At 37.4% G+C, this 20,014-nt stretch overlaps 4 protein-coding genes and 1 non-coding gene across 12 annotated transcripts; 2 read left to right on the top strand and 3 right to left on the bottom strand.

Annotated features, from left to right (window-relative positions):
- Positions 1–710: 710 nt before the first annotated feature.
- LOC132167282 (zinc-ribbon domain protein) lies at positions 711–1,507 on the top strand. Its single transcript, XM_059578199.2, has one exon. The coding sequence runs from the start codon at positions 896–898 to the stop codon at positions 1,226–1,228; it is 333 nt and encodes a 110-aa protein (XP_059434182.1). The 5' UTR covers positions 711–895; the 3' UTR covers positions 1,229–1,507.
- A 265-nt stretch (positions 1,508–1,772) lies between these two features.
- CH1 (Pheophorbide a oxygenase family protein with Rieske 2Fe-2S domain-containing protein) lies at positions 1,773–5,671 on the bottom strand. The gene is made up of 9 exons (XM_059578662.2): positions 5,515–5,671; positions 4,935–5,168; positions 4,670–4,774; positions 4,135–4,410; positions 3,818–3,965; positions 3,503–3,687; positions 3,256–3,368; positions 2,478–2,772; positions 1,773–2,313 (listed from the first exon to the last, which is right to left on the bottom strand). The coding sequence occupies exons 1-9, from the start codon at positions 5,590–5,592 to the stop codon at positions 2,146–2,148; spliced, it is 1,602 nt and encodes a 533-aa protein (XP_059434645.2). The 5' UTR covers positions 5,593–5,671; the 3' UTR covers positions 1,773–2,145.
- Positions 5,672–8,055: 2,384 nt separating this feature from the next.
- On the top strand, positions 8,056–11,903 carry LOC132166899 (TRAM, LAG1 and CLN8 (TLC) lipid-sensing domain containing protein). The gene is made up of 3 exons (XM_059577755.2): positions 8,056–8,573; positions 10,545–10,822; positions 11,364–11,903. The coding sequence occupies exons 1-3, from the start codon at positions 8,330–8,332 to the stop codon at positions 11,676–11,678; spliced, it is 837 nt and encodes a 278-aa protein (XP_059433738.1). The 5' UTR covers positions 8,056–8,329; the 3' UTR covers positions 11,679–11,903.
- A 450-nt stretch (positions 11,904–12,353) lies between these two features.
- On the bottom strand, positions 12,354–12,425 carry TRNAQ-UUG (transfer RNA glutamine (anticodon UUG)). Its single transcript has one exon. It is a non-coding gene; the product is annotated as a tRNA-Gln (tRNA).
- A 1,323-nt stretch (positions 12,426–13,748) lies between these two features.
- Positions 13,749–19,575, bottom strand: LOC132190906 (filament-like protein (DUF869)). Of its 8 annotated transcripts, none has more exons than XM_059605937.2 (6): positions 19,491–19,575; positions 19,246–19,377; positions 18,291–18,415; positions 16,491–16,710; positions 14,476–15,770; positions 13,749–14,343 (listed from the first exon to the last, which is right to left on the bottom strand). In XM_059605937.2, the coding sequence occupies exons 3-6, from the start codon at positions 18,399–18,401 to the stop codon at positions 13,945–13,947; spliced, it is 2,025 nt and encodes a 674-aa protein (XP_059461920.1). In that variant the 5' UTR covers positions 18,402–18,415; positions 19,246–19,377; positions 19,491–19,575; the 3' UTR covers positions 13,749–13,944. The 8 variants fall into 8 exon arrangements, with proteins under 8 accessions (XP_059461920.1, XP_088369844.1, XP_059461933.1 ...); XM_088513718.1 differs by lacking the exon at positions 19,491–19,575 and adding an exon at positions 18,833–18,967 and having other exon boundaries at positions 18,291–18,450; positions 19,246–19,445; XM_059605950.2 differs by lacking the exon at positions 19,491–19,575 and adding an exon at positions 18,833–18,930 and having other exon boundaries at positions 18,291–18,450; positions 19,246–19,445.
- Between the last annotated feature and the right edge of the window lie 439 nt (positions 19,576–20,014).

Raw genomic sequence — 20,014 nt, 5'->3', positions numbered from 1 at the left:
CATTAAGTTGAACAGAATTTAGACCCAGGTCTGCAATTTTAGTTATAAATACGTAACACTCATTATAATAGCATGTTGATGCTCATCTTAACATCATGATTATATGTATCACAATAATTTAAACGTAATAACATCATGCAAATAGAGCCCATCAGAATTGTTGCTTTTTGGAATCAGAAGGCCACTAATCAAAACAATTATATGTCACAAGGCCAATAGCAGGCTTGTATCAAAAAATAACCCTAATTGTTATACTTAATTTGTAGAGTTTGTTTTTTATATTTTGTTTGAAAAACATTTTAATGTGATATAAAGATAAAAGTCGTTTTTGAGTATTTTTGTATTTTAAGTTATTTATTAATATATATATATTTTTTTAAAAGAAAAAATAGAAGCAAGAAGGAAAAAACTTTTATCAAACAACCACACGTCTATCTCTTATTGTACTTCGTTAAATGAGTGGAGGTTTGTATTTTTTTTTGTTATCAATGGTTGGGATTGTTTAAAAAAAAAATTGAAGGGTAGGGATTTTTTTGGTACTACAACTTCAATAGCTTTATATATATATATATTTTAAAATTTTTTGAAATGAAAGAGGTCATATTCTTCACAAAACACCTCTTACACAAACAAATACGGAAATTGAACTTGAAAAAAAATAAAAAATAAAAATAGAGGGCCACCCTTGAATCACTTAGCGCGCAAGCTAGCAGAAACCCCCCGAATCCTCCAGAATAGGCAGAACCGGAAAAATATAAACGTTATTAGTAACCGTATTTTTGCACCGCCTCGCGCCTCTTTCCCTTTAATAAAAACAGAACTGTTTAGAAAGAAAAGGAAAAGGAAATAAGGCAAAGACACAAAGACAGGGAGGAAGGAAAGGAAAGGGAAGGAAATGTTCTTCTTCTTTGCAGGAGGAGTAGAGCAACAGGTCAGGCAGGTGCTGAAATATGGTGCGGGCAGGTGCATAGCGTGCCGATCGCCGGCTGATCTGGTGGAGTACGAGAAGGTCCTGAAGCTATTCTTCGTTCCGGTGTGGCGGTGGCGGGGGAAAGAGCCCGTGATGCACTGCAACAACTGCAACCTCTTCTTCCCTCGCTCCTACTCTCTACCGCCGCCACCGCCACTGACCGCCGATTCGGTCTCGGCCGTCTTGCGGTGCCGTTCGTGTGACCAGGCGGTGGAGCCCGATTTCAGATTCTGCCCCTTTTGTGGCTCTGCTCTGTGAGCGTTGTTTTCTCTTTTTTTGGGTTCTCTTTGGCATTGTGTCAGATGGTTGTCGTGTATAGGCGAACACTTGAGGGTTTTGGGTTTTTGTGTGGGGTTGTAATTCGTGAAATGGGTTTGTAAAAATTATGATCTTTTATAAATAGTTGTGTTAATCTCTTTGTTATAGCCTGATTTCAACGAGAGTAATTGGTGGCGAACTTTTCTCTGTAATTTCGTGAGATGGGGTTGTTTGTCTGATGCAACTTTAATAAGAATTAAGAGGCAAGTTCAATACCCATTTGGATACTAAAAGTAAATTCTTTTGAGCGTGATTTGGTAATTATCAAGTTACACTATTTGATAATGGCATCCATGTAACAATCTGCTGGATAATCAGCCCCCAACTCCTTGTTTTTGCTCATAGGCGGCATGGAAGTTGGGTTTGATTTATCGCCACTTGATGCATCACTTGTCTCTTTTTCGACAGAACTCTATTGAAAGTTTATATTGCGAGCTATGGGAGATCAGAGATCTTGGTTTTCCATTTGTTCAAAGCGATGCAGTGTAAAAGAACCAAAATTTTTTATTAGAAAGGTAAGAGACTAACACCAGCCTCTAAGACCAGAAAACAGTCTTCATCACTCCGTCAAGTGGTGAATTATTCGAGGAAAAAATTGATTTGACTGTACACAGAAACAATAAAAATTAGTGTAACAGTTTCTTTTAGTTTACAAGGGTTTGTGTAAGGACCGTTTGTTCTCTGCCTCGAATCACTAACAATTTCCGCCAAGGGGGTTTTTATTTGAGAGAGCAAGGGTATGGGAAACTGCACAACATCGGGTGCTTGTTTGCGATTCTCCGCCCTGATATCCATTAAATGTGCAAGTTGTTCGGAGGGCTCATCTACAGAAGTTAAATCCATCATCAAATGTGATTCTACATTGATTTGTTGAATGGTAGTTTAGCTCCTTTCTCCACAGCATCTCTCCATAGCCTATACCTTACACCGAGCTTGTCATAGGATACCGGCCAATTCCAGACGTTTGCACCGTTGATCATGCGCTCTTGCTGGCCGAGTACAAGCCGGAGATCCTCGTTCAAGACCTGTGTCAATTCAACATCAAGAATGTTTGGATAATAAAGTCAGTAACGAGTATAGCTGGGCAAGAAATTGACATTTTTTTCTTCTTCCACAAGAAACTAGTTAGATCCTTCTGCAACAGGCTAAACTAACAAAGTTGAGAAACGAATAAGTGAATTCTCTTTACCTGTTCTGCAAAATGCCTCCACAGATATTGCATGAAAGGAATGTGCTTAAGCAGGGGAGCAAAATCCAATGACATTCTGTATAATAACCTCGTTTTCTGCCTCGATGAAGGTAAGCACACGTGAAGTTGGTGAAGGTGTGTTGGACACTGCTGGGTACTCTGTCCTCCCAGTTTTCCGGGCTTTGAGATCCCTATGGTTGATAGCACCATACAAGGCGGCCGAAATTCCATATCTATCGGATAAGGGTCCCAATATCCTTGGAGGCCAGATTCAGGAGTCAAAAATTTCACCAAGCTGAAAGAACAGATTATTCGAATTGGTAAGAGAGTTTTGACTGGAATTTTGCATGAAAGGAATGAGTTATGGGAAACAAAGAAGCATTTCAATTGTTGGTGAGATATAGACTTGATGCCTAAACTGGGGCCGATCAGTTTAGCTGACTTCATGCCCTGCACCCCAAAACGATCCTATTTTTCTCTGTTTATGCTTTGTCTATGTTATCAATATTGTAGTATATCATGTCATTAGGTTACAAATATAAATCCTGAATGCTAAGGAGAAAAGAAAAGAAAAAAATAATGATATAATTGCTATGTAAAACAAAAATGAGAATGAGATAGCCTCATTTTTCTATGGTATCCCTCGAAAACTTCATATATTATGTATTTTTTCTTTAACTGCTTTTTGAGTAAAAATGGGTAATCTTGAGAATGATTACAGGAACCATTCTCTTGGGAAAAATGATTATGTTAAATACTAGTAATAAGAGGAACTAACCTTGGAACGCTCCATCCCTTAGCGAAGGTGGAAGTGTGAGTAAAAGGGGCATGCGCAAGATCCAAAAGATTATCTAAAAGTAGCCCATGTTCCACTGGAAGCTCCATTACAATCTGTCATATGCAAGGACATAAAAGAGATTGAGATGACCCATGTTCTCTCATAGAATCATCTAAAGCAGAATTCACATGCTTCATGCATTCACAATAATTAGAAGCCAGAAGGATATGAATGTCTGTAGCCATACCTCAGCATGGATTTGGAATCCTGGAGGTGGTTGTAAAGAAGGAATGGTGGCTGCTGGAGGGTCATTGCCAGGCCAAATCCAGATCATCCCCTCTTGCTCAAAGCATGGCAATGACTTTATCTTCACATTAAGTAATCGCGTAGATGGCATTTTCTCACATTTTCCATCTGTTGAGTACTCCCATCCTGACATTCACCCATAACGCATTATCACATAGGTTTTCATTGTTGTAGTAGCTTACAATTAAATTTTCATGTATGACCCATATATTATCGGACCACATAAACTTTAGTTATTTCACTGATTCTTACTTACCATGGTAGGGGCATTGGATGCGACCCTCATTTATTGAACCAAGGTGAAGAGGGCATGCTCTATGTGCACAGGTGTTCTGGACACATCCAGGTTTCCCATCTTTTCCACGAAAGACAACCCACGGTTCCTCAAAACAATCAATTGGTATCTGAAACAGAAAAGTGATGAGGATTTCATAAGATGACTTTCACAGAGTAGTTACTTGTGGAAAACAGAGATGATTTACACCATTAAAGCATGACAAAAATGCAATGCTCACAAAATAAGTAATCAATACATAAAAGAATGAATCACAAACTTTTCAAGCTATAGCTTACCATTGTATCATCCTTCAGATCATTGGAGAAAGCAACTGGATACCAGAAATTCTTTAAGAGTGGATGGTACGGTTGAACAGGACCCGACACATCCAAGCTCTTACGGGGCAACCTCCTCTGGACGACATCATGAGTATGTGTGGAAGTACTGGGAGATGGGGATGTTTGGTTTGATGCTGTTGCACTTCTGTCTTGTAACAGCCTATCATTCACCAATGCTTCCATGTAAGCTAGTTTATCTAAAGCAGTGGCGACCCTTGCTTCAGACATGTGAACCTGTTGTTATTCAAGGGTTAGATATCAAATGCAAACAAGATAAGATTTGTATGGAACATAAACATAAGATTCCTCAAGATCTAATAATCAGTTGGATGGTCTAAAATGAAGGGTATGTTTCAATGGAAATGTGAAATGAATTGCAATCTAATGATTTGTACGTCATTGATGGTATGTACCCTGACAGACATGATTTAATAAAAACAATTACAATTATCAAGTCAGAATTCATTATCTCATTAACTAATAATTTCAACACCTGTCTGTGAGCTTGTGATAAGTCTTCTTGCAACCCCGCGAGCTCCTTCTTCATTGTGCCAATGGACTTGTAATCACGGGCTAGAGGATTTAGAACTTCTACAACCTGCAGGCCATTTTCTAAAAATGAGAATTGCCTCACAAAAGAAAGAAACCCCTTAACAGAACCAAACTCCAAAGGATCAAATTCAGCAATCCCATTAAGGCATGATTTGCATGGACTCTAAGCTAGTGAAATCATGAAAATGAAGAGGTATCAAAAGTACCTTTTCATGAAGGAGCATGATTGTGAGCACATCTTGTCGAGCCCTCCAGTCACAGTACTGAATATCAAATCTGGCCACTTCCAGGGCTTGGTTCACATCCAAGAACTTCCCTTTGCATTGCGGGACTCTAGACCTCGGATCCTCCACATCAAACAGAGGTCCCCAGGAACTCTTCTTTTCTATCCCTCCTTCCTCTCCAAATACAGCAAAAACCCCAAATCCTCCTCTGACGCCCTGAAATTCAACCAAACCCACAACGATCTGAGTTAAACATAATCCAATCTAAGAATCAGCTAATAAATAGGTACACTTTCCCGATAAAATTTAGCAGGTGCCCAGTGCACATAAAAACTTAAAACAGAAACTTACAGTCTACAGAGAATCGTGTATTCTGGTATGAAACAACTTTCCCATACATTTTTTCGGGTGCCCATTTTATTTTATTTTTTTCAGATAAAACAAATGAAAGATCATAGTCCTTGCCCATTAAGACCATTCTTATAAGCTAGAGATCAACTAACATGTTGTTCCAGTTCTTTTACCATACACCCAGAAGAAAAAAAAGAAAGAAATTTAGTACCTTTTTAGTGTTGAACTTAGATGATCTACCAAGAGAGATTGGCAAAGAGAGTGCTGAAGCAGTAGCTACGGTGTTCATGTCTTGGCGTCTGAAACTGACAGACTCTTGGGGTGAGAGAGAGAGAGAGAGAGAGGGAGGGAGAGAGAGGGACTGAGAAAGAGAAGGAAGGAAACATGCGCAATATTAGTGAGAGAGATTTATTTTGGGGATTTTGTAGATAAGAGGTTGGTATTTCCCGCGATCTAGGTTGTCCGTCCAAGGGTTGACACGTGGACAAGCGTGGACTCCTTGGTCGAACACGTGGCCTCCCCTGCCTCCACATGCTTTTTTTGGGTCTGGGAGAGTATCGTCGCACAGTGGGGCCTGACATCTTTCCAGCTCGGACGGCAAAGACCGAAGATAAATCACTCTATCTGTTGTGTTTTGGGTTGTTTGTCTTGACTCTAGCTGCTTGGGATTTTGAAAATGTCAGGGCTGTGATCGTATGAGATCGGTAATAGCCTAATAGGCCTTTCTAAAAGCTGATGTGGACCATAACTAAATCTTATCCGTCCATCATGTTGGATATTGCAACTTCTTGTTGATTGCTTGGCACCTCAGAACCTTGCATGGAAAATGAAAGAATTGTATGGGTACAACGTTATTAATTCGTTCAATTCAGGAAAATTATTAAACCATCTTTTATGCTTTGTTCTTATTTTTTTGCCAAAACCATAAAATCACCTCAAATTGGATTCAACAGTGCTATAGTATCGTCATTTATCACTTCATTAATTATCATATTAAATAATAATTAGATAATAAATGATGATATGACAAAATCTCAATGAAAAGAAAATTACAGTTTACCCTCCTAAAGTTGACATTATTTTCCAATTTAAACACTAAAGTTTTAATTTTTGCAATCCACCTTCACAAAGTTTCAATTTTTTTTCAATTCAACCAATATTATCCCAAAACTTTCATATTGCCCCTAATTTTTATTTTTTTATGAATAAATAAATAAATTTAGAGCTGCAAAAAATGGCTAGATGGCCAAAGAGCCACCTCGAATATTTTTAAATTTTTTTTATAAAAAAATAAATAAAAATTATGGGCAATATAAAAAGTTTTGGATGCAATTGGTCAAATTGTAAAAATTTGAAACTTTGGGAGGGTGAATTACAAAAATTAAAACTTTAGTGTTTGAATTAAAAAACGCTGTCAACTTTAAGAGAGTAAACTGTAATTTTTCTCTCAATAAATTATAATGCCATTTTATCATTGGGCTTGAGTTCCGATATTTTTGGGCATGGAGGATCTTTCGAAGACACCACCTCGTCATCTTATATCGTTATTTATTAAAACAATATATCACATCAGATTGTGACATCGCACTTGAGAACCAAATTTTTTTAAAAACCTTATGATTTCTACCTCCTTCCTTCCTACTTTTGTGAATGATGGTTTGGTACTGCATTAAAGCTTTCAATGCTTTTTCATCATTAACTCCCAGTCACTATCCGCAATTGGATGGAGATTTCTTGTATTTAATGCCTAAAATTTTAGATGGTGCTCGATCTACCAAACCCTAAACAACTTAAGTTATAGATTATGCAACCCCTCTTCTCTTAGGTTGCCTAGATTTCAAAAATTCAGATAAACTAATCATAGAAGATCCCAATCCCTTACACCCCTTGATGACAAAGAGTTTTTTTGGTTTAAAGATTTTATAGTGTAGTGGTATTTTTCTTTATATATCTTAGAAGAAAATTTAAGGCTTAACTCACTGGTAGTGGAATTTATGGGAATTTCATCTATAAAAAAGTTTATGGGGAAAAGAGGTATTTCATCCATCCTTTGAAGGAAAAGCAAAGAAAATCTCTTTCCCTCACATGAAATCACTTTGAAAATATTAAGGTTTGTTACACATATACATGGGCCTATGATTGAATGCATGCATATTTATTGCATTCTGTTGAATAAATCATTTAGATTTTCTTATAAACATTATTATAAATAGAAAAAAGAAAGAAAGTAAAATTAGTTCATGTAGTTTACATGATTTGCAATTAACTAATTGTAGTATCAAAATGAACTCAAAGGTTCTCGAGGTATGCCAAAAAAATAATTTAATCCCTACAGTCAAATTATGTTCACTAACTTAATAAATTTTGATAGCGTAAAACGTTAGAACCAATAAAATTATGATATTTATCCTATTTAAATTAGTGTCACACTAACGGAATATATTAAATTAGTGGACGAAATTTGACTATAAAAACTAAATTATTTTTTTGGCATACTTCAGAGACCTCATTTTGATATCAGATGGAGCTAATTGTAAATCAAGTAAACCACAATGACTAATTTATATTTTTTCCTTATAAATATCACCAAATATAAATTAATAAAAAAAAAATTTCCATGACGATAAAGACCAATTTAATAAACTCATAAGATTAACGGTTTGATTCACTTTTTTTTTTTTTTTTTAATATCTTCATTAATATTAATATATGAAACATAAAATTTTATTGGATAACCAAAGCAACTCAAAATCTTCCCTTAATATTCCTACAAAGCCAAAAATTGTGTCTCCCTGCTGCTTGCCCGAGAAGTCTACAAGAGTTGGGTCGGCAATCGGCATCTGGTATTCGGTTCGGGACGGGTCTCGTGGACAACCCAGTGACCCACTACAAGTTTGCGGGTATTGGAAGCAAAAGCAATCCTTTTCGGTCGGCGACGAACTGAATATTTGAATCCCCAAGAAAATCAGTGGCTGGCTGCCTTTGTGTACAGCGTGGCCAGAGAAAGGGAGAGATAAGAGCGAGTGATGGCTAGAACAGCGCAAAATGAGAACAAAGCGGGGATTTTCTTCTTGGCTACCCTGGTGCTTTGGTTCGTGTCGGTTTGGTTCGAAATAGTTTTCAACAAGCGCAAGGAGCTGCTGTGTGTCATCGCTGGCTGTTGCTTTTACCAAGCGGCCAACCGGGTCATCCGCTTTTGGCTCTCTCGGGACCCTCTCTTCGTTAACACCTCCGTTTCTCTCCTCCACTCCTCCATCACCTCCGTCTCTGGTTCGTTTATTTCCAATCATTCACCTTCTCTTCGTTTCTTATTCTGGGTTTTGTTCCATATCTTGAATTGGGGTTTTTCCCTTCTTGGTATTGTCAATGCTAGTGATGAGTTATTGTTATTTCTGCTCCTGATATTTATGTGTGCTAAAGAGTGGTTTGTATTGTTTGTATTGTTGTGGTGGTAATTCTCTTTTCTAGAATTATGCATGTCCGGTAGGAATCCAGTTAGTATCCTTTGAAAATTGTTTGGAATTACGAGTCTATGCCCCTTCCTATGTTGGCATGCTTGTTGAACGCATGGTTTGGAAAATTCTTCTGATACAAATCCCATATTGGCAATACCCAATTAATGCAGCATCATGTTCAATGTTGTTATAGCAACCTTTTCAACATTCATTATTTCTTATTTTTTATATATGGATTCCTCGTCGACTCTTCCCCTCGATCCTTTTATCTTGGGCATCAGGTGTCCAAGTAACAGAATATTTTCTATAAATTAGGGTGAGGAAAGTATATGCACCATCAAGAGATGACAACTAAAAGCTCTTGTTATGCGTTCTAAGAGTGAGGATCTCAACACATGCTCCTCCAAGCTAGAAGGACTAGGTGATTATACTAAGGTGGAGTTGTTGGCTTTGTAGGAATATTAAGGGAGGGTGTGCACCTTGGTTTCTTTCACATGTTGGTTGAGAGTGTCTTTGCTTCTTTCATTTATTTGGCCGCATTGGTTTTATCCAGGTCTTGGAGGCAGGCCAATCTTATGCTGAGATTTTAAATCTTAACTTCCTTTTACTCATAATCTTTTTATATGTCAGCCGATGATTAATGTGATTTCCTAGTTAGGAGGAGGTGTTGTCAGTTGTCCCTTGAAGAATTTTTGGCTTTTATTTTTTTCTTTATACAGAGTTACTACTTGGTAAGTCTTAGCTTGGTCATCATTGTGAGGCAGCCAGAACATGGTTCTGTGGAGCTATGGAATGTTGACAATTGAGCTTCATCAAGGTTACTTGTCCAAAAAAAAAAAAATTGAGGTTCATCAAGGTTCAGATGATGGGGTGCTTTAAACATGTAAAGCGGTGAAGTTGGTGTATCGAGGAAATCCATAAATGGGAATTTGTTTGAACACTTTTCTGTAATAGATATCTTGATCAAAAACTGATTTTTAGGACTCTTCTGGGGCAGGGAGGTGGTCTTGCCTTCTAAATAAACTTACTGGTCTTGAGATAAAAATAAAAAACTGATTCAGAGATCAGTAAGTAAATTAAGTGATGAATGTCCCCTCGAAAAGATGGATTTTCTAACCTAGACAAACAATTTGGGCTGGAGGGAGTTTCTCTTTACCCCTCACACTACCATATTCAAGTTTTCAAACTAGAGGTGGGGAGAATTGTTACATTTTGAAACAGGTGTTGACTGTCGAGTTTAGCTTGGTTATCTTCTGGGTAGCTGTTGTTGGTTATCCCTTAGTTGTAGCTTTCAGGTCCATATGTGCATGTTTGCTGAAGATATACACGAATATAGGTTTCATACCTTTATTCAGTCATGCAGGCATATAAATATTAGAATTAGCTGACAAAGAGTTTTAGTATATGTACACTTGTCAAAGCTTGTTTATGATTTATACTTTGGCTGCTATTGGTTGTTAGACTTAAAAAATTAGGCTATCCTATAAATAAAATTCCATCCCCCTGATGTTTTGGTCAAGTAAGTATCTCAAAGGCTTTCTTCAGGAGATGCTGGCTAAGAGGTGTAAAGAATTTTGTTTAGTTTCTAAGTTTCCTTTGTCTTGGTTTGCGGGTTCTCCTAAGTGTTTCTGAAATGTACATTTTGATTTTTCGCTCTTATAATTTCAGATACTCATATACTCTACTGCAAATTGTGTTGTCTTAGACATTTTCGCTCGTTCTGAATTTGAGTTTTCATGTCTTTGTATTCTTAGTAATTTCAATTTTTTGTTTATCTCCTCTGCAGTGGTATTCATTTTGGTTAATGAGTGGTTAAAAAATGGATCAAATGGAATGTTTGAGCACTCACAGCTGTTTGGGGGTACTTGGCCATGGGCATATCCTGCTTTGTGTTTCTCATGTGGTTACTTTGCATATGATCAGTTGGATATGCTGCATTACCAGTTATACAGTGGTCGGATCCCTGCCATCTTAGTCCATCATCTAATACTCCTAATATGCTTCACTCTTGCTTTATATCGAAATGTCACCATCAACTACCTTATTCTCACTCTCATTTGTGAGGTATGTTTCTTTTTCTTCCCAAAAGTTCTTTCCTGTCTCTATGCAATTGTTTTTCCCTTTTCCCCATCTATATTCCTTTTGTTTAAGTATTTCCAGTTTCTCGTTTGAACTAGTATTATGGTAATGTAAATGTTGAATTGGCTTAGGCATAGATAGTGGATTATAACGTCTAGATGTTTACATTGTACCCAAGGTGAGAATCAGATCTCATAGGATGAAGTGTTTGCTCAAACAACTTGAAGAACCCTAATACTTCAAATTTTTTATTGTGGTGTAAATCTAGTGTTTGTGTTCTGTATAGTTAGTGATCTTTAAAACATGCAAAATTTTCAGATAACCAAGCCATTAGGTAAAGTCTGTGTGCTTTGCATACACACACAAGTCATGAAAAGTGGTATCCCAATTTCTTTATTTAATTTTTTTCATGGCAAAGGCTTCAATATCCATTTATCAACAAGGTGTTGGGCAATTCAATATTAGCCCTAGCCTATGTGTACCATTGATATAACTGAAGGTGAAATCTGTTCTGATGATATTGCAGCTGCATTCGATATTTCTGCACGTGAGGAAAGTAAGACGAATGACTGGTATTCGTGATGCCAAGAGCAAAATTGTAAAGTTAGAATGGGTGCTTAATTGGCTCACTTTCTTTTTAGCAAGGGTTGTATCCCACATTCTCATCACCGCCAAGCTCATCAGAGATGCTCATAAGTTCGGACGAGGCGTCGAGCTGCCGCTTGCCTTATTCGGGATGGCCGGAATGAACTTGCTTAATATTTTCCTTGGCATTGATCTTTTCAATGCTTTCAGGAAAGAGAAGAATTCCCAGGCAAATGGTCGTCGCCATCATGAATGACAGAAAGAAGGGTAAAAAGGGTTATATAATATATACTGTATCTTATGTTCAACCATTTGTTATCTTCATTTTGCATAGGAAGTTGTCAGCAAAGAATGAAATTCATTGAGAAAGAAATTAGCCATGTATATTTATCTTAGAGAGATGAAAAAGATTTATTTTTCCTTTCGGCATCTACTAATAACGCAGATAATATGGTCAATTATTATATGTTTTGAAGATCTACGATCAAAATCTCAAAGATTCTTAAAAAGCTAATGAGTCCAATACAGTATATCATCTCATGATGTCTCTAAAAGTTTTTCTACATGGGGATCTACATGAAAGGAAAATTATGAGTATTAAGGATGTGTATGTAGGTCGAAGAAGGCCTTGTATGGCTTGAAATAATCGGATTTAAAAGTTCTTATTTTATGCTCATACTAAATAAAAATAATTAAATGGTCTTTAGCCGCTTTACACCTTCAAGTCCTTTGAATATGCGAAATTCCTGGCGTTACACGTGGCTTACTTCTGGCCATTGGTGACAAATCTGCATCTTCGTCTGTTTAAAGGGATAGGAACAAAAAACAAACCAAACAAAACAGTTGGCAACCCCGGTTGGCCTCTACATTTGTTCAAACAATTGAATGGAAATCTAGGTAAAGGAGAAAAAGAAGAAAACGAGACAAAAAGAGGTCTCACCGGGAGTCGAACCCAGGTCGCTGGATTCAAAGTCCAGAGTGCTAACCACTACACCATGAAACCTTCATGTTTCTCGACATTTTAGAGTCAAACTAAAATAGTGATCCTCTTGAAACATAATGTAGATTTCTTTTGGGGCTTACAAATTATGAGGAGAATGGATCATTGTGAAATGTACGACAATAAAAGGTGAAGAGGAAAAAAAAAACAAAAAATTGCCTTGTACCCAAATCCACAGAGGGTAGCAAAGAGTCCAATCAATACAATGTAGGTAATTGTGTTGGACAAGGATCTTTTGTAGCAAGGGTTTATGAGAGAAGCTCTTAAGTTATTATGCCTCCTCTTTTATGGACAAAACAGGGAATTTGGATCAACCTATATATGCTGCCCAATTGAACAAACCAACAATGTAAAAGTACCTGCTTCTTCGAATTAGTTGGGTTTGACAACGTGTTTTAATGTCACTTAAAGGTGAATATATTTTTTAGAAGTATATTTTGATGAGCTCCACATTTGAAAATGTATTTTCTATTTAGACATGAGCTTATTTTGAAAAAAATTTAAATAAATGTAGAGTCCTTTTACATTTAAATATTTTTTGTGTGGTCAAATACCAAAACGGGGTGGTGGCGCAGTTGGCTAGCGCGTAGGTCTCATAGCTTCTGAGTTATCCTGAGGTCGAGAGTTCGAGCCTCTCTCACCCCAAATATATTTTTTCCTCCTCCGTCAATGTTATGCTAGCAAATTGTTTTTCTCCATATTTTCCTATAAACTTAATAGATTAACCATTAAATTTGTCGGAGAGAAATGTTAAGGGTCAATAAATTTATCATATTTGGCTCATATTTTCCTACAAATTTAACAAATCAATAATTAGACTTATGAGATCCATCTTTGACTTATTTGGATCTACATATAAGTCTACAAATCTAGTGGTTAATTTATAAGATGAGATGTGTCAAATATAGAAAAAAAATATTGGTCCCCAAGGGCTAGCTCAATCGACTATGAACCACGCATCATGAAGCGAAAATCACTAGTTCAAATCCCCCTTCCTTTTCCTTTGTGTGTACATGTCAAAAAAACAAAAATATTGACTCATAAGTCATAACATTTTTTTTTTGTGGGCTCTACATTGACTTTGTGTGCATTCGATATAAAGCCAAAAATCTAATAATTGATTTTTAACATAAAAAATGAGAAAAATATGAGAGAAAAAAAATATTAACACCAATTTTTTTTTTTTTTTTCTTTTTGTTTTCCAACTTCTTTTTGTATCTTCCTACAACTTATAACCTGATAAAGCTGAAGTGGATACGCCAGGGCCAGGCAAGAATACTTCGCTGAGATTAAATATAGACACATAACCAAAACAAAAGCACAATATAAGTGAACATAACCAGAGGAATTGTTTGAAATTTCAGATTTCATAGAACCCTGCTCATGTGAAACAAAATCAAACTAATTCTTTTGCCGCTGATTAATCAGCAATGTAATCAGCAGCTTTCAAATGGAAAAGAATCCTAAGCTCTCAACTCTCTACAACTGAGAAACCAATTACACCTTGTTTTGTATATCCTCACTAAATTTCTAGTCGTACCCCACTCTTGGTGCGAGAGAAAAATTTCGCAAACCCGTTTCGATTCTTCTCAGAGCTGACATGATTTGACAATGCAGCAGATGAAGAGGAAGATGGGGGTGAGTTCTCTTCAGTTTTCTTTGTTAAAGGACCAGAACTTTCATCAGCAATTTTTGAAGAGTCGGCAACTACTCTTTTAGGTGAATATGTTTCATTAGAATGCAACTTCCACGGTTCTCCATCCGCTTTGGGAATCAGTGGTGTGGCTGCAGATATCTCTGGTAGGTTGGGAGTGTCAATCAAGAAGTCTTCCAGTGTCGCTAGAGATTTCAGTTGATTCCCAAGAGACGCTATCGTTTTCTGGCACTCTGCAAGTTTTCCAGCAGCCACAGCTAGATCCTCCTGAGATTCACAAAATCTTGTAATTGTTATATGAAGGAAACATAACATTTGTCTCTAATGCCTCCAGCAAACAAATGATAGAAGTAAAAACATGCAATGTATAGTAGATAGCAAGAGTTAGCGATGACTGACCTCCTTTATCTTAAATTCACCATTTGAGCTTGCAGTTTTCTGAAGTTCAATTTCCTGCCTCTTTCTTGATAGCTCTTCTTCTAATTTCCGACACTTACCTGCAATTTCTGCTGACAAAGCCTTCTCTTTTTGAACCTCCACTTCTAAACATTCAACTTTGGCAGCCATGGTCGTGGCTTCTGCTTCCATGCTAGAGAGTCTAGAATCAACAACTTGCTTTTTTTCTTTTGCAATATTTAGCTCTCTTTGCAACTCCTCCAACTTCATTTCTGCCTCCTTCATCTGAAGTTGAGATGTCTCAATACAGTCTTGACTAGTAATTAGAGCAATCTCCAGTTCAGTTTTCTGTGCTTCCATCTTTTCTAATGTCTCTTCTAATTCAGCTATCCGACGACTCATGGTTCCAAGCTCGGTTCTCAGGGAACTTTCTACATTATTGGTTTGATTGGAAACCTCTGATGCAAGGCAATGGCTTCCATTCTTGGTTTCAGGCAGTGCAGCAAGTCGTTCCATTTCAAGAAAATCATCCATAAGATCGATATGCACAGAAGAGGCTGGGAGATTCCTTTTAACAGCCTTCTCATTTTTGAATTGATCAAGCTCTGCAATTAGGGCAGACGCCCATGTGTCAGAGCAACTAGACTCACACTTGTTTGGCTCTGAGCTACTCATCTTGCGGGTATTAACCTCTCCCAAGCTAAGCCTCTCCTCGCTCTCTGATTGACTATCTGTGAGAGATTCAACACAAATTGAGGAGGCAGTAACAGATTTATGATCAGTAACCGGGGATGATTTGGAAGCCATTGATTTTAGCCTCCGGCACTCAGCCTCAAGCTTGGCCACCTTCTTTATGCTCTCCAAATGTTGCTTGCTGGCCATCTCAGCTGCTTGGGTACTCAAGTCTCTCTCAATTGTCCGGATTTCCAACTCTTCAGATTGAGATTGGAGCTCAAGTTTGAGAGCTGAGTTCTCTCTCTCTAAATATTCAATTCTATGGCAAAGTTCAGGATCAGCATTGGCAGGAGAATCAGATTCAGCAGCTTCTGCTTTGCTCTGGAGCTCAAGAATCTGGTTCTCAAGTTTGAGTCTAGTGGTTTCCCACTCACGGGTTTTCTTCACCACAGCTTCATCGATCTTTTGTTCGTGCTCCTCTCTTGATTGTCTTAGCTGCCGAACAAGCTCTTTGATAGCCCCATCAAGATGGCTTACCCGATCTTCAAGCACCAAGTTTTGCTGAACTGCAGACTCAAATTGTTGCTTTAGAACAACCACTTCATTTTCAGCCTTCTCCCAACCTATAATTATATTGTAATGAAAGAAATATTATTAAAGATGCAAAGTGTACAGCAATCATTACCATGTTTGGTAGAGATTTGCAAAAACATTTTTTATACAGACTGTTACAAGAATATGGTCCTAAAAAGAGTACTAGTTTATTATAATATTTCAATAAGGAAGGTTGTACTCCACGTAGGGTAAGTAGAATAATTATTTATGATTTCAATAAGGAGTAATACTCCATTGCTATTTTTAGAGTCAGTAGGAGATCTTTCTAGATTCTCCTAGTTTGGGTAGTATAGGGAATTATTCTCCTAGTATGGGAAGTATTAGTAGTCAGAGTCCTATGGGGATTTGTCTTTGTTTTGTAACTCTATTTAAACCCCACAGTTGGGTGAATGAAGGCATGCAAAAGTTTATTCCTCAAACCTTGCGTTTTTGAAGAGGCTAATGATCCTCTTACAAATCCTACCGCTAATTCTCTAATTAGCAAAAATAGGCAAGAAGAAGAGGCTGGATCCAGCTTCGTTCTCGTCTTGGTTGAGAGGCGAGTTACACGATCGGTTACAAATTCTCATAACACAGACTTTGAATTCATGCAAGCTACTAGGTTTGAAACATTAGGGGCACAAATCCATTGCAACTGAGTGCTGTAACCAAACACAGTACTGTGGTTGGTTGTTGTGAGGATAAGAAAAGGCAGAGATACTTCCATGCATCATGTATTTGAGTACTACCTGCAACAGCTTCCTCTGCAACTTTGGCATGCTGCCTCGCCAAGTCATCTTTGGCACTAACATTCACAAGAGCTGCGGACAACTTCTCCATCAGGCTTTTCACACTATCATTAACATCTTTCTTTGATGAACCATCATCAACATCTTCGGCACTTGCCACAGCTTTTGATGTGACTTCAGGTGATTGAGTATTATCATTAGGAGATGACTTGAATGTCTCCTGGGTCAACAATGAGACATTGGATAAAACAATGTTTTGATTTCAAGCAAACTCACCCACAATTCAATTCTATGTTAAGAGGAAAGGGAAGAACACAAGTTTTTAACTGATTTCAGGAAATCAGGAAACAGTATGCAAACTTGAAATTTTATAACAGCTCAGATTGGAGTGACTGGCCTGTGAGGCCATGCATTTGTGCAATTCAAATCCACTTATTTATTGCCTCTGCTGCAATGAGGCCATGGATTCAAATCTGTTCACAAGACAATAATTACAAAGAAAGAGAGAGAGAAGTAAACCATAACCCTGGCATCTAGAATTAGCAATGTAAATGACGACCCTGCCTTAAAACAAGGTTGTTACATAGAGGGCAGACAATGCCAAGGATGCATTTAGGATTAACTTCACTTTTTCGAATTTTGGACATCTGAGCGTACTAGGCTTAGTTGGCTACATCTCTTGCTTATTTGGCTATGTTTACTGGCTTTGAGCATTCCTATTATATGCCTCTCTTCTTTCTTTCTTTCTTTTTTTTTTTAACTGGAATCCTGCTGGGATCTGTTTAACATCATGGACTTTCATAATTTCATCACAGAACACAACCATGTCAATAAATCTGCACCACATGCCCAGCTAATAGCGCCTCAAACTCCTGCCAATCAAAGCTTAGTTGTTTGAACTGCCATGGGTAACACTTAGGCTTTTGAATTACCCTTTTGCAACTCCCAACACGAATTATATTAGTAGCTTTACATGATGAATAATGGTCCCAATATTCAATGACTGGAGAGCAACTATCATCTCTAGAGCTCAGTAAAACCAACCTTCCTTGTTGCTCTGACAGGGTTTGTCAACATATGAAAAATCAACAAGAGGTAATGCTGCCTAGGAAGCAGACTAGATATTATACAAGATACTCCCAAATGCAATTAAACATTGCACAGTTATGGATTCACAACTTTTGTTGCAAAGCTATATATATTGGAAAACACAAGTTGCGAATCAACTCGCTATAATCTGATGTCTTAGACATAAGATAAACTTCTTCATTCAAGATAATTAATCAGCGGGGACAGCCTGAGAAAGAGTGGCCTGCTCATGCATGTTAGAGGAAATTTAGTTATGCTGAAAGAAATGGGAGGGGGACTTCAAAGAGGTTGGACAAGCAACCAAGTACCAACACTTTTTATAACTGCAAGATACTCATATTTCCTTTTTGAGATCAGACGACACTCAATTGGACGGTTAGAAAGTCAGCAAAGAACCATGTTGAGCTTTTGAAAAAAAAATTCTTAAAAATTTATCTGTAGAGCAGGTTCACATGGTAAAAGGTTGATGCCCAAATTTTTCATAATGGTAAAAATCAGAAGCAGAATGTCACACTTCCGAAATGTCAGCGAAACTTGAAACATTGCATAAATGTTTAAGTGATTTAGAGAAAAGAATAGTTTCTAACAAAAAGAAAAAATGGAGTGCAGAGATACAGAGGTTTCTGTGGTCATTATCAGTTAAAGGCTTTGAAGCTTCCTAGAAGTCAAATGTAACACAAATTTTGTTGTAGTGAGGATTCAGCTGCATACCTGATCATCAGAGTATCTCTCTGAATGCGAAGATATCGAACCTGAACTCTCAGTTTCGCCCGTGCTTTTGTCAGAAGACTTCCTCTTCCACAACCATTTCTTTTTTTCCATTGCGAGGTACAATACTGTAACATCAACAAGCACATTACAAACCGTTCATCTGCACACACATTTACACCACTTTTCAACAGGTCACTAAAATCCTATTGTAAGATCCTCCTAAAAATTGTAGGAGAAAACAAAGAACACATCAAATGGATATAGAAAAGCATCCCCGCCCTTTATTGTTAGTAACAAAACTCCCACCAGAATAAAGCCTTTGAAAAGCAGAAATACACATCCACCAACAAACTAAAAACAATTCACACAAAAAAGATGACGTGGCTTATCATTCTTTCAGCTTTGCTTCAAATCCACCCCAGGACCATCCAAACCCAACAACAAAAATATATGACATCCCAACAACCAAAATGGGTTCTCTCTAAGTTTAAAAAACCCAATTGGTACTTTACGAGAGCAGGGTAGAAAACACAGAGACATACATCTAGAAGATGAAAACGTTTCGAGCTTTTATTCACGCTTAACACCTTCAATGGCTCCTGAAACGCCCTCAAGCTGGGAAATCGCCAGAAACCCAGTACTAGAATCACAAAATGAGAACTTCCCAACTGTTAAAACTAACAAAATTTGCCAAAACATGAAGAAGATAATTAAAAACTAATGAAACAGTGGCTGGAAATAAAACGAAAAACCCAGAAATGAGCAACAAAATTTCTAAATTTCCAATCAAAAAGATCCCAAACATGAGTGACCCATCAAAGCTAAAAAGCCCAAAATCCTACTAGCTTTACCGATGACGCAACAAATTAACCAATAATTTTTCTTGATATACACATCATATTCAAATATTTTTAAGAAGTAGCTAATTAGAAGGAGCAAGACCCAGATCAAATACCTTTGACTGGGAGATTAGACAGCAACCAGTCATCAATGATTAATGAAAGAAACCAATGGATAGGTTCAGTTCAGACTTGAGATTTAAGATTGCAGAAACATGATGGCAGCATTTAATAGCAACAAAATGACTCTGCAAAAAAAACTGTTGAATGTCAGTGGGTTTTCAAATATATAGAAACAAACTGAGTAGCAGAGCAGATTTATAAATGGGGTTTCCTCTATTCCTTGGTTTTTCACTTTTACCTTTTTTTTTCCTTCCTTTTCCAAATATGTAAAAAAGAGGATCCGCATGTGACTGTCGATGTGAAGTTCAAGAATTGATAGACTGAGTGAGACCTCAAAATGCCCACTTTTTCAGCTTTTCTATTTTGAAAACTTATTACAATCGATTTTTTTTTTTTTAATTTTTGAAAACTGAGCTGCCCTTATTGAATTATTCCCGCCCTTGGATTAGGGATTATGGATTTTTCAATTAATTAATTAGTGCAATTTTCTTTGTTGCAGAGAGCTCTGTCTCTCCACTCTCTCTCTCCTCAGCTTTTCAAAAAAGTGCTTTTATATTCTTTGTCTCGGCATGGTGACGGGATCTTTATATGTGAAGGCGCGGTAGTACTAACCGTGGACTTCCTCTCATGGACGTTGGATTGGTTGCATTTCTCAAGATCTAGACCTCATTTCATGATCGCACGGTAGGGAAAGCGTGAGAGATTAGGACCCGCTTGGTGTATGCGACTTTAAAATGGGTTTTCTACGAACCATCTCATTCA

This window comes from Corylus avellana, chromosome 2, assembly GCF_965113065.1.
Source record: "Corylus avellana chromosome 2, dhCorAvel1.hap1.2, whole genome shotgun sequence".
Taxonomy (NCBI): Eukaryota; Viridiplantae; Streptophyta; class Magnoliopsida; order Fagales; family Betulaceae; genus Corylus; species Corylus avellana.
The sequence above is the reverse complement of the archived record's forward strand: the minus strand, read 5'-3'. Positions and strand labels throughout refer to the sequence as shown.